The sequence below is a fragment of the Podarcis tiliguerta genome, assembly GCF_965153285.1.
Source record: "Podarcis tiliguerta genome assembly, chromosome: 8".
Classification (NCBI taxonomy): domain Eukaryota; kingdom Metazoa; phylum Chordata; class Lepidosauria; order Squamata; family Lacertidae; genus Podarcis; species Podarcis tiliguerta.
Window position 1 is genome coordinate 18,287,620 of NC_139541.1, and position 14,231 is coordinate 18,301,850.

The 14,231-nt window shown below is 48.3% G+C and overlaps 1 protein-coding gene across 4 annotated transcripts in view; it reads right to left on the reverse strand.

The window, feature by feature from the left end:
• The window catches only part of DVL1 (dishevelled segment polarity protein 1), a 99,628-nt gene that overhangs the window by 33,141 nt on the left and 52,256 nt on the right, over nt 1-14,231 (reverse strand). For all 4 annotated transcript variants that reach the window (XM_083453939.1, XM_083453937.1, XM_083453938.1 and 1 more), the window contains exon 5: nt 4,203-4,341. In XM_083453939.1, the coding sequence (XP_083310065.1) occupies nt 4,203-4,341 (139 nt within the window). The remainder of the gene's footprint in view (nt 1-4,202; nt 4,342-14,231) is intronic.

The following is a 14,231-nucleotide window of genomic DNA, read 5'->3' on the forward strand; positions in this document are numbered from 1 at the left end:
CTGCTCAGAATAAACCCACCGAAATCAATGGGCTTAGGTTAGTCATGTCCATCCACGTAAGGCAGCCTTTCTCAACCTGTGGGTCCCCAGATGTTGTTGAACTACAACACCCATCACTCCTCAGGGATGATGGGAGTTGTAGACCAACAACATCTGGGGACCCACAGGTTGAGAACCGCTGACTTAAGGGATGGTGAAAACCTGCTGAGAACAGAATTGAAGGGACAAATAGACCTTGTCCCATAGGAACATAGGAACCTGCTTTACGTGGAGCCAGATCATTGCTCCAGCTAGCTCAATATTGCCTAAACACTAGCAGCCACTTCTTCGGATTTCAGACAGCTGCTACCTGGAGATGAACCCACGACCTTATGCATGCGAAGCAGGTGCTCTACCACTGAGCTATGCTCTTTCCCCTAAGCAAAGCAATGGGGATGATGTTTTGGAAGGCCACTAGGGAAGTCTATCCCAAGGAGAGACCCTTAGGGTAAGGGACTCTCCTTCAGATGGTGGGCATTTGCTTCCCCTCAGTTCTTTTCCCACCACAGCTTTGGGGGTGAAGACAACTGGGTTTTGGGGGAGCACTGTTTGTTGGCCCTCTTGTACGCCTTCCTGTCAAGGATGGTCCGATGGGCGGACTAGGAAGGTGCAGTTGGTCCTTAAAGAGACTCCACTGAGAAGCCGTCGCCTGCTGTCTAGTGGCTCACCACAAGGGGGAGCCGCAGGGTGATGCAGCCCTTCTCGACTCCCGAAGTTTCCAAAACAATCTCGTTTCTCAAAAAGACGGGAAGGAAAGCGGAATGGAAACAATGTGCTGTTTAAATTAGGCATCCCACAAACAATGATCTCACTCAATATGTTTATCTCACAGGGGAAGAGCTCAGGGATTGTCAGTGCTATTGCACAGACCGCAATCACTGTGATTCACTTAAGCAACACAAATAGGAAGGGGCAGTTCTGTTATTTGGTTGCAAACCCGGGTTTGCCACTGACTGGACCAAGCCAAGCTAAGACAGACTGTGGGAACCTGTAAGCTGTCGCAATTGATGGAGGAGAAATTCAAACTCATTTGCTATTGATGAGAAACTCCCTAACTCTGCCTCACAAACCAATATGCAAACCAAAACATGGCTACTCTCTGAAAATTCACACTTCTTTTATTTTTACGATGCAATTGTCCAACGAAGCAATACGTTTATAAATGCATGTATTAGGGGAGAAGTGCATAAAAATGCATTGATTCAATAAAGATACTACAAAAATCCACTGTCTTAGGGGAAACTAATAACAAAAATGTGTACATGACTCAAAATTGTGCATATATATATATATATATATATATATATATATATGGTGAAATTTGCACTAAAATGCTGGTTAAAAAAAAAGTCATTGTGAAAATGTAAATCACAAATTGCTGTGGAAATGTCGAGAACTGCAAAAATGAGTAACTTAAGAGAACCAAGGTCTCGCGTGTAGGGAAAGGAGTTTTAAACCTGCAAACACTCCTGGCGCTGCATTCCCAGATCTGAATAATTCCTTCTCCCCCCCCCCCCCGGCCCCACAGAAAGCCTGCGAATTGATTAATAGCTGCTTTTTGCCAAGGGAGCACAGTGTTTGGTAGGAACTGACAGATCTCTCCATTCATAATGAAAAGGAAAGGTCTGTGGCTCGGCTGCAGAGTATCCCCTTTGCATGCAGAAGGTTCCCTGGCAGGTGTAGCATTCGATGCAACTCTACATCTATCCAGAAAAGGAAAAAAAAACAGAGTACTTACTCTTCGGCTGCATGCATAGCATACATTTAAAGCACACCGCTAAGAATCCTGTGAACCGTAGTTTGTTAAGGATGCTGGGAAGTACAGCTCTGTGAGGGGTAAGCGACAGTTCCTGGGATTCGAGGGGGGGGGTGCTTCAACTGTATGCGGACTCTTATCTATGCAGACGGATATTTCTCAAAGAAGAAAGAAGACCAGAGTACTCACGCACAGGTGGGGCATGAGGAATGTGCCCCCTCTCTTAACACAATTTCCAGGCCTCCTTTCTCAGCCCCACAATGCCCCCTCCTGCCCCCACCCCCTGCGCAAGTTGCTGGTGCCCGACTTGAGAACACAAGTGCACTTGCGCCGGTGTGTCCTTTCGCAATGCCAGACAAAAAGCTTTGTTATTCTGTCCTCTTGCTGTTTGTGCAGAATAATCCATCCCCTTCCATATCTCAGGAGCTGCTGCTGCTGCCGCCACCGCCCCCCTTCCCCGAGCTCCTCCACCGACGGAATGTCTCATCCGCTTATGAACATCATCTTTGTAATATTAAACAACATACCTTGGCACATTCCACCCCGATGCACTGGATGGCCGGCCAGCCAGCCAGTCGCTTGTGCCAAGACTCCCTCCCTCAGCTCAGAAAGGGGGAAAGGGGCCCTCCATAGCAGCCTCTGCAGCCGTTCGTTTTATTTTATTTATTCTTCTACAGGGAAGGATAAAAATCTGGAGCGGGGCGGGGAAAGGGGTGTTATGAAAATGTACACTGGGGCTGGATCTAGTTGGATCCAGCGTGCGATGCTCCAGTAACCCACTTTGGGCTGCTCTTAATCCAATCCCCACTACAGAAATATTCCACTTATTTTTTAAAAAAATGGGAGAGGAAAGTGGTGGGGGTTAAAGGTGCCGTGTTCCTTTGAGAAGCTTAAAAGGGGGTGGAGGAAGAAGAAAATGGATCAGAAACAACCATCTCATTGGGCAAGAGGAGGGTGGGTGTCCTTTAGGAAGTTTGAAGCACCCTCCTTCCCACACGGAGAAAAAACCCGCCATCCCAATCTCTTGGCACCTTGAGCACAGTCCAAGTTTGGCTTTTTTAAAAAATAAAAAAGCACAGGTGTGGAAGGCATCATGAAGCCTTAGTGGCACAGGAGGGACAAAAATTATTATTTCTTTGGTATTTAATACCTCCTAGGCTTAATAATGGGACGCGGGTGGCGCTGTGGGTTAAACCACAGAGCCTAGGACTTGCCGATCAGAAGGTCAGCGGTTCGAATCCCCGCGATGGGGTGAGCTCCTGTTGCTCGGTCCCAGCTCCTGCCAACCTAGCAGTTCGAAAGCACGTCAAAGTGCAAGTAGATAAATAGGTACCACTCCGGTGGGAAGGTAAACAGTGTTTCCGTGCGCTGCTCTGGTTCGCCAGAAATGGCTTAGTCACGCTGGCCACATGACCCAGAAGCTGTACGCCGGCTCCCTCGGCCAATAAAGCGAGATGAGCGCCACAACCCCAGAGTTGGCAACGACTGGACCTAATGGTCAGGAGTCCCTTTACCTTTACCTAGGCTTAATAATAATAAAAAGGTAAAGGACCCCTGGATGGTTAAGTCCAGTCAAAGGCAACTATGGGGTTGTAGTGTTCCTCTCGCCTCAGGCCAAGGAAGCCGGCGTTTGTCCACAGACAGCTTTCCAGGTCATGTGGCCAGCAGGACTAAACCGCTTATGGCACAACTGAACCCCGTGACAGAAACCAGAGTGCACGGAAATGCCGTTTACCTTCCTGCCACAACGGTACCTATTTATCTACTCATGCTGGTATGCTTTTGAACTGCTATGTTGGCAGGAGCTGGGACAGAGCAATGGGAGCTCACCCCATCGCAGGGATTCGAAATGCTGACCTTCTGATTGGCAAGGCCAAGCAGCTCAGTGGTTTAGATCACAGCGCCACCCACCTAGGCTTAATAAAGTAACTGTCGGAAGTGTAAAGCCTTGTATACGGTGGGGTTGCCAGATGTGTCCATAAGCATTGAAGGCAGGTAATTGCAGGGTATAACTTGGATTAAAGTCTTGCCATTTCTTTGTTCCATTTGACAGATGACAACAACTGTTATGACAAAGTCCTTCATGACGAATCTCTTAATAGGAACTCGGGAAGCTGCCTTATGCTGAGTCAGACCATTATTCCATCTTAGCTCAGTGTTGTCCATGGGGTCTCTCCATACCTGCAGAGGCAGGGATTGAACAATTGCTAAACTACAGACCTTCCCTTAAGGCACAGCAGCAAAGGAAGGTGCCTAAATTCCAAGCCAGGTCAAGCTCAGTGTTGTCTACACTGACTGGCAGCAGCTCCCAGGGCTTCAGGAAGGGGGCAACCCTGAGCAATGGTGGACCATTGGCAGACTCGCTACGAGGCACCTTCCTGCACTCCTTGCCTCGCACATCCGTTACCTGCTCGTGTTTTCGTCATTGTCGGAGTCGATGAAGCTGCTGGACTCCAACTCGCTGCTCATCATGGTGGAAGAGCTGTCGTAGCCCGGCGGGTGCTCCCGGTGTCGGTCCAGCTTTGGGTGCCCATTGATGCGGGAGACTGCAGGGGAAGGAAGGCAACATTACACTGAGAAGGGCTCTGGACAAGGAGACCTGCGTTCCAATCCACGTTCGAGTGCAAAACTTGCAAAGCGACCTTGAACCCATCAGTATGTCTCAGCCTAAACAGCCACGCAGGGCTGTTGTGAGACTAAAAGGGGGGGAGACCAATGTATTCGACCCTGAGCTCGTGGATGAAAGGGTGTAGTGTAAATGCGGCTATTATTCATGACTAAGAGCACTGTTGTTGTTATATTTACAGTGGTACCTCGGGTTAAGTACTTAATTCGTACTCCCGGTGTCGGTACGTGGGGCTACCTTTGAAGGTGACCCAGAAACTACAACTAATCCAGAATGCGGCAGCTAGACTGGTGACTGGGAGCTGCCGCCGAGACCATATAACACCGGTCTTGAAAGACCTACATTGGCTCCCAGTACGTTTCCGAGCACAATTCAAAGTGTTGGTGCTGACCTTTAAAGCCCTAAACGGCCTCGGTCCAGTATATCTGAAGGAGTGTCTCCACCCCCATCGTTCTGCCTGGACACTGAGGTCCAGCTCCAAGGGCCTTCTGGAGGTTCCCTCACTGCGAGAGGCCAAGTTACAGGGAACCAGGCAGAGGGCCTTCTTGGTAGTGGCGCCCGCCCTGTGGAACGCCCTCCCATCAGATGTCAAAGCGATAAACAACTACCTGACATTCAGAAGACATCTGAAGGCAGCCCTGTTCAGGGAAGTTTTTAATATGTGACATTTTAGTGTATTTTTCATCTTTGTTGGAAGCCGCCCAGAGTGGCTGGGGAAACCCAGCCAGATGGGCGGGGTACAAATAATAAATTATTATTATTATTATAATTCATTCTGAAGGTCCGTTCTTAACCTGAAACTGTTCTTAACCTGAAGTACCACTTTAGCTAATGGGGCCTCCTGCTGCTGCCATGCCACCGGAGCTCAATTTCTGTTCTCATCCTGAGCAAAGTTCTTAACCTGAAGCATTATCTCTGGGTTAGCAGAGTCTGTAACCTGAAACGTATGTAACCTCAAGCGTATGTAACCCGAAGTACCACTGTATAGTAATATATGTTACATGATGTATTCATTATAAATCACTCCATGATGTTTAATGGGAAGTGATTCCTAAATGGAACAAAAAAATGATTGCACCACAACACTGAGAGAAGCCTGGAAGAATCACACAAGTTAGGGATTCAACTACTTCCATTGTTTTTTTTTTAAAAAAGAGAATTCTTTACAGCAAATGCAGTATTCAGTCACACCCCTAGTGCACCCGTCTTCAGCCGTTTCAGACTAGTATCCACCTTTCGTCCAAATGTGCACAAGGACCCATTTGTTATTTTTTCCACCAGCTGTGCATAGTGGTTGTGGGTTTTGCTATCATAGCGTTTACTGGCATGTTGCAGAAGATACCAGCAAAAACAAACACATGGCAGTACAGAGGCCTGCAGATTCCAGAACACAACTGGAGGTTTTTTTCAAGACCAACAGCTTCACCCGTGTGTTTGTGTGTGTGTGTGTGTGAAAATCGAATAAGGATTAGCACCTAGCAGGAGAAAATTCTTTCCAGATTACTTCGCCGTGTTCAATAAAGAGCAAACATGTTTGGGCACCTCCAAATATCTTCTGTTGACCCAGCTTCCCCTTGTCAGACTTGACTGCCAAATTCTGAACTGAAAACCTGTGGGGATGGGAAAGAAGGTCTCTCTCTCTCTCTCTCTCTCTCTCTCACACACACACACACACACAGCCCAGTGGAAATGAGTGGCAAGTCCCAGGTGTCTGATATAGACCCTAAGCATAGATTCCTCATTCATTGCCAGGTGAATGATTGATCCCCCAAAGTAAACACACACACATACACACACATACCCCATCCACACACACCTGTTATGAAAAACTAATGGACCACATCAGCTGTTTATGTGAACTGGTTCTGAGAGATGGAGGGGAGAGGGAAATTCACACAGACAACTCTGAAAACAAGGGCGGAATAAGAGACCCAGGGGGGGAAAGTTCACTCCCCACACCCATCAACTTGGGAAGAAATATTCTTCTGCCCCATCTCTGATACTGCTTTAGGCCAGTGAAGGGAGATGACAAGCCCTGGGGACCAGGGCTGCTGTTATTATTCAGTGGTAGACGGCCTCTGAGGTTCAATTCAGCCCTCATGGCTAACAGACAACAGCAAGACATCCTACAGGATTCTGCCTAAATCCCCCTTCAAAGCCATCTGTCGCCACGACTTGTGGGAGCAGGTTCCATGCATCAGTCATGCGCTGCATCACTAGCAAGTACTTCCTTTTTTCTGCCATAGGGAAGCTGCCTTCTGCAGGGTCCACCTAGCTAAGTACAGTGGTACCTCTGGTTAAGTACTTAATTCGTTCTGGAGGTTCGTTCTTAACATGAAACTGTTCTTAACCTGAAGCACCACTTTAGCTAATGGGGCCTCCTGCTGCCGCCGCGCTGCCGGAGCACGATTTCTGTTCTCATCCTGAAGCAAAGTTCTTAACCTGAGGTACTATTTCTGGGTTAGCGGAGTCTGTAACCTGAAGCGTATGTAACCCGAGGTACCACTGTACTGTCTACACCAGGGGTCAGCAACCTTTTTCAGCTGTGGGCCAGTCCACTGTCCCTCAGCCCATGTGGTGGGCCGGACTATATTATGAAAAAATAATGAACAAATTCCTATGCCCCACAAACGATCCAGAGATGCATTTTAAATAAAAGCACACATTCTACTCATGTAAAAACACCAGGCAGGCCCCACAAATAACCCAGAGATGCATTTTAAATAAGAGGAAACATTCTACTCATGTAAAAGCATGCTGATTCCCGGACCGTCCGCGGGCTGATTTAGAAGGCGATTGGGCTGCATCCGGCCCCCGGGCCTTAGGTTGCCTACCCCTGGGTCTACACTGATTGGCAGCAGCTCCCCAGGGTTTTCAAGGCAGGGAGTCTCTCCCAGCCCTACTTGAAGATGATATTGGGGACCTTCTGCACGCAAAGCACCTGTTGTACCACTGAGCTACAGCCTTTCCCTTAAGATATAAGAATGTACACTGAGTCAGACCGATGGGTCTTTCTAAGAAGAAGAAGAGTTTGGATTTGATATCCCGCTTTATCACTACCCTAAGGAGTTTCAAAGCGGCTAACATTCCCTTTCCCTTCCTCCCACACAACAAACACTCTGTAAGGTGAGTGGAGCTGAGAGACTTCAGAGAAGTGTGACTGGAGGAGCGGGGACGCGAACCCGGTTCCCCAGATTACGAGACTACCGCTCTTAACCACTACACCACACTGGCTTTCTAAGCTAAGTATTGCCTGGATCTCCAGGGTTTCAGACAAGGAGCCTTCCCCAGTCCTACCAGGAAATGCCAGGGATTGAACATCGGACTACCTGCATTTGAAACAGATGCTCCAGCACGAACCTGTAGTCTTCCTTATCCTGAATCTCCTGCCAATTCCATTTCATAGACTGGGTTAGCATTAAAGAGTATTTTTTATTTTTTAAAATCATTGCACTGTAGCTAGAGAGCTCTTTGGACTTAACCGTCATCTGGAAAGGGGAAGGGACGTGAGTGTGTGTGCAGCTGTTTTTTGCAAGCCAAGGTTGCAGCAGTCGCATCAATGCATCAAGGGAAACTCCTTTTGGAAGACAGAACCACATGCAAGTGGTTGGCACATGCCCCCCCCCCCCCGGAAGCAGTTCTTAACAAGCCTGATACCTACAATGATGTACAGGAGGCGGAGCTTCTGGGTAGCATTTGATTGGCCTCAGAAGGCGACAGCCCCAGGGGGGAGAGGGTTTCCTGCTGCTGGCGGCTCTCAGAGGGGAGCATGGACGCAGCTGTGGCACCACACGGGGTCCATCCTGCTGCAGCCGGCCATGGCCCAAACATTCCCAAAACGCAGAAGTCACCATCTCGGGCAGAGGGAGACCCGTTGCGCCGTGCACCGCCCGATGCAAAAAACCCAGCAAATCCGCAGCAACCACAGCACGTTGAGGTGTCAACCTCTCAGCTCATAGCCTGTGTACGTTTAAGGAAGAGAAGCCAAACGCTCTGAACAAAGCTATCCCAGATGTATTTGGGAGGAGGAGGAGGAGACCACGTAGAGATCTTCAGCAACCCAGCTGAAGCATTAAGCAAAACTCCACACCAAAGAGACTCAGAGACTGCGCAAAGCACGCTTAGAGAGATCAGGAAGCCTCTTTGCTGCTGGAGGGAATCCCAAGAAGGTATTTCGCGCAGGGAACAAAGTCTACCGCCAAGCGCCGGATCTTCCCCGAAGCTGCAGAAAATAAAACACGAATAAAACACTTTGCAGCCACAAATAGAGGGGGGGGGCATTATGAAAGGGGTCACTTTCATTTTTGTAATTATTCCCAGTAACCCCCCCAAATCCTTTTAAAGACTGGGATCCTGGGATGCACAGGATAAAGGCTCTTCATCCCTAAGCCATTTCAAATTTGCATGATTATTTACAACTAACTGTGCTGGATTATAATGATAGGAGGCATGGGGCAGTGGTGGGCTGGTGGAGAGATTTTACTGAAATGTGTGCATTTTAAAAAATTGCCGTATGAAGGCCAAAAAAGTTGTATTAGATTAGATTTTCAGACCATCGTTAAGGAACAAGGCAGTGGCTGGCAGGACACATATACCCAGATGGGACTGGGGTACAGCTCCCTTCATCTCCAAAAGGGGATGGATGAATCTATCATTTTGGTTTTCTCCCACTTTCTAATTTCCCCCAAGCTTTTAAGTTCAATTCTCAATATTCAACCCCCTCAGTTTGTACATTTAAAAAAAGAATCTTTCCAAAAACCCACCAGCATATTTTTCCCAATAACACGAAGTTTATAAGCGCTTTCCCCTACTATAGAGGTGTTTCCAAAGCAATTTCCTCCAAAGTAATGGATTTTTGTGTGTACGGTTCTCACAAACGCATGCATTTCTGTTCACCCTTTGCCTTAATAAACACACTTTTGTACACAAAACTTGCAAATTGCAAAATTCGGAGAAGTGTGGATTTTGAAGGGCTTTTCGGTTTGCAGACCGCTTCAGACAGTGCAAATGTTCACATTTGCAGGCAAACCAAATTGAATTCTGCCCCTATTTCTATCAACCTTTGCTGTGGGCATAGGGGGTTGATGGGAGAAGCAGTCCAGCAACATCCTGGAGGGTGCCACAATGGGTATCCCTGCAGTAGGGGATTCCCAGCCTTAAGGCTGCTAGAAAAAGCACCGCCACATATGTGGAAATTGCTGGCAGCTGCATGTGCCACCATCCAGCTTGCGCCTTCAGTCGCTTGCGTGCGAACGCCTCCTCCCTTTCGGGCGGTATTGCATTTCAGCTCCCCTGAGTTGTGCTAAGCCACTGCCACGATCCCCTTTAGCAGACGAAGGGAGGCAGGATTTATTTGGCGCCTTGGGTTGCCCAAACTGTAAAGAAAAATTAAAAAGCCCTTTGCAGGGCAGCTTAATCCTCAAGCCCCAGTTCAAACCAAAGCACTTGGATTTTGGATTTCAGGAAACATAAGCTTCTGTGGGATTAGACAAGAGTTTAAACTGAGTATTTCAGCTTTCAAGGATCTCGTTTGTTTGTAAGAGCGACAAAGGGGGAACACAGGAGGGGAAATTGCCCCTGAGGCTTCTCATCCTTCCCAAATTGCAGCTTCCAGACAAAAAACCTGAAGCACCTCCGTCCACACAGCAAAATTGTACCTGTTCATCCAGAATGGAGGACAACTTTCGCCTGCTGAGATTCCTCGAAAGTCTCTTTGAACCAGCCCCTGGCCCAGACTCCTTGTGCTGGGAGATACCTTAAGACACCCCAGCCGGCATATGCAGATTTGCCTCTGGCAGGCCACGTCCCCCTCTCGGCGTTAAGCCAATGAGGAGGGAGCTATGCAAAACTGTCTCCCAATGGCTACGTTCCCTACCATTTCCTGGCTCGCCAGCCGCCAGAAAATGAATAGCTCTCTTCAGGAAGAGTCCGTCACAGGCCACCGCAGGTCCGAGGCGGGGGAAGAAATTTGGTCGGTTGTTTTCATGAGAGCCTACCTAATTCACACACACATAAAGCACACACGCCAAACTGAGGCGTGCACACAAAACTCTCCTTCTCGATCCGCACATCTCTGGAATTTACGGCGCAGTTCGCCGACCGGAAAAACATGGGGGAGGAATCACACAGGGCGGGGGTGTCTGTCCATGAAAACAGCAAAGAAAAAGGCACTCCGTTAGGCAAAAAAAGCTTCAACAAAATGGGAAAAAAATTGTGAGTTTTTTTTTTTAAAGAACATAAGGAATTGTGAGGAATTTTTTTTTAAAAAATAACCAAATTGTAAAATGATGCGGAAATGTGGGCAAAAGAACTTAAGGTTGGAAGAGCGGGAAGCTGAGGGGAACCAGAAGTGACAAGGTTCACCTGTCCCCACCACAGGTCATTTCCCTTCGAGCCAAGCAAATGCTACACAAAGAACGAGCTTGTTATCTTCTGCAGTGAGATTATGGGCAATGCATGGCCTTCATACAAAGCGAGGCTGATAAAATATGTCCGAATGCAAAACCACAGAGGATTATAAGCAAGCGGAAGTAGGCACAGCAAGCAAAATATGAGCAATGCCACGATCATCGTGTATAAATGTAGGCTACAGTAGATGACTTGCCATCAAACTGAGAAGAGATGAAGAACAGGGAGGATAGCAGAGAACGGCCACGGTGCCCCAGGGGTCAGCAGTGGGGCCACATGCTGGGATGTGAGGCTTCTTGGCAGGTGCCCCACAATTCCAGCTTCTAACACTGAACCACTGTGCACCTGCTAACTGTTGTGCTATGCAGCAGGTTGGACTAAATGGTTTCTGAGGTGCCCTTCCAGCTCTGTGATGCTACAAGTGAAAATACTGTTACATGCATCCATCAAGAAGAAGAAGAAGAGTTTGGATTTGATATCCCGTTTTATCACTACCCTAAGGAGTCTCAAAGCGGCTAACATTCTCCTTTCCCTTCCTCCCCCACAACAAACACTCTGTGAGGTGAGTGGGGCTGAGAGACTTCAGAGAAGTGTGACTGGCCCAAGGTCACCCAGCAGCTGCATGTGGAGGAGTGGAGGCGTGAACCCGGTTCACCAGATTACGAGACTACCGCTCTTAACCACTACACCACACTGGCTCTCAAAGCGGGCTTTGGCACACAAAATATAATGCTATAAACAAAATGTCCTAGTCTTTATAAGAAGCCATGAGACCCTTTCATTGCAGCAGACCAACAAAGTGGCTGCTGCTTTTCTTTTCTTTTCTTTTTTAATGTACACTTTCAAAAGGTAATGTGTGAACAGGACGAGCGAATGCTTGGGAACGTGCAGAACCATGCAAGAGTTAGGACAACTTGTAGGTCCCCATCAAGTTCAGGCCTTGGGATGCCAGAAGGCATTGTTTTCTGTTCTGCTCTGCATTTTCTGCACACAGCACTGTTTTTCTATTCCACTGAAAAATGGGTCCGAACCCCAATGTCTAAAACTCCTGGTAGAGGACATGGATGTAGAGATCACGCTAAGGGTGGCCAAATTCTGTGCGACTGCCATAAAACTTAGGGAACAAGCTGTACTACCAAAATGATTAAGGTTTTAAATGATAATTCTAGGTTATATTTTAGTGATCAAGATTTAATGTATATTGTTAACTGCTGTTAAATCTGAATTATCTCTGCTAAACCCAATTGCAATTCAATGTATTCCCGTTGTGTTTTATGATTTTTCTGATATTGTAAGTGAGTCGGAACTGGTCTGTGACCGTAATAATAAATTCAAATATTCCACTGGAAAATTTCCAGTGTGAAATTTTGTAACTTATGTAATCTACCTAAGTTGTGTCCTCTTTATACGTTATTCCGCCCTTTTCACCTCAATGCAAAGGAAACACACTGCAAACGGCGGAGGGAAATGTATTGATTACATATTGCAGACGGGAAACAGCAGCAGCAAATTCCACTCACACTCATCCATTCCGGACATGCGGCAAATATGAGAGCATCGGTGATTTCCGCTCCAGTTTTTTGTCGTGGTCCTCCGACAAACCCCGACAAACCTGGGCTTGCCACCTCGCAGCTAATGAAAAGGATCCGCAGTCTACTATCCCGTGACTTTTCGCAGGGCCCATGAGGGAGTCAACCGTGGACCCCGGCGTTTGGTTTCTGGGCACTTTGAGGAAAATGTGTCCACGTGTGTCGATTGCTCAAGAGGGCTGCAACAGAAGGGGTTTGGCGGGGGGAGGATTATGAAGGGAGATGAAAATAGCTAAGAGCAGGGAGATTGGCTGGGCCATGTTAACAGCTTAGGAGGATATGGAGGGCAGCTGGGGAGGTCTGAGATGGGTGTCCTTTAGAGTAGACGAAAGGGTGAGAGGACGAGGGGAGGAGACGGCTTTGTGGTCTTCTGGTTAGGCTACCCTGGAAAGGTGCAGAGCAAGGAGGAGAGGCAGGGGGGAACTCCAGGTTTTGGGAGGTCACCAGATAAGGCATGCTCCAGAGAGAGAGAAAGAGAACAGGTTATGTCTGCCTTTGCTCTGCCCACTGCCAGGGCAAGCAGACAGAGCACCTGCTTTGCGTGCAGAAGGTCCTGGCTTCAGTCCCCAGCATCCCCAGGTAAGACTGGGAATGTCCCACATCTAAAAACCCTGGAAAGCCGCTGCCAGTCAGTGCAGACAACACTGAGCTAGGTGGGCGATAGGCAGCTTCCAATGTTCATTTGTCTCAAGGGCTGTATTTCTCTCAAGGGCTGTATTTCAGTGGTTAGGGCACTCGCTTTGCATGCAGAAGGTGCTCAACTCAAGGCACCTCCAGGTAGGGCTGGGAGAGACCCCTGTCTGAAACCCTAGGGAGCCGCTGCCAGTCAGTGCAGAGCATACTGAGCTAGGTGGGTGGGTTGGTTAGACTTGGTACAAGGCAGGTTCCTGGGTTTCTTCTCACCAGCTACAGCCTGCCCAGTGGCCCCCCCAACAGATAACTCCCAATGAAATGTGGTCCTCGTGGTTTTTTTAAAAAGTTGTTCACTGTTGCCATAAGCCTTTGCTCACCCTCCAGCAACTGCCACCACTGCTGCCCGCTTGCATGCCCACAGGCAGCCATGCAGGATGGAGGGGAGCCAGGATCCAGAGGGCAGACAGGAAGGGAAACGCAACGGGTGGGGAAGCAATTCAGATCAGGCCACTCTCCTGATTCAAACTGCCCATCTCATTCTCGCAAATATCCCTGAAAGCCATGTTGGGGTGAGAGGTGGCAACTGGCCTCAAGCCAGTAATGAGCTTAGAATCATAGAGTTGTAGGGTTGAGAGGGATTCTCCCAAAGGTTGTCTAGTCCAACCGCCTGCAATGCAGAGATCGCAATAAAAATAAAACAGACCTAGGCAAACTCGGCCCTCCAGATGTTTTGGGACTACAACTCCCATCATCCCTAGCTAACAGGACCAGTGGTCAGGGATGATAGGAGTTGTAGTCCCAAAACATCTGGAGGGCCAAGTTTGCCTATGCCTGGTTTAAAAACCTCTGATGGAGGACACTCTACCACCTTTTGAGCCTGAGAGCAAAAAGAGGGTTTGGGCCTGGGCCTTGAACCACTCCGCTCCACAAGCTCCTGCAGGAGTGGCTTGAAACACTGTTCCTTCCGAACGAGCGAATTCTGTGGTGGGAGGAATCACAACCAGCCTTTCTTCTTGGCCCCTTCGGCCTTCTTCGCTGCCCCTTCATTTTGTGAAGATAAGGGATGTCTCCATCACATTTCCCACCCTCCAAAGCAAGACAGGCGATCATTCCGCCTCCGGGGCGTCCACTTCTCCCGTACCAATTGGGGACTTCAGTCACATTTCCCCGATAATGACCA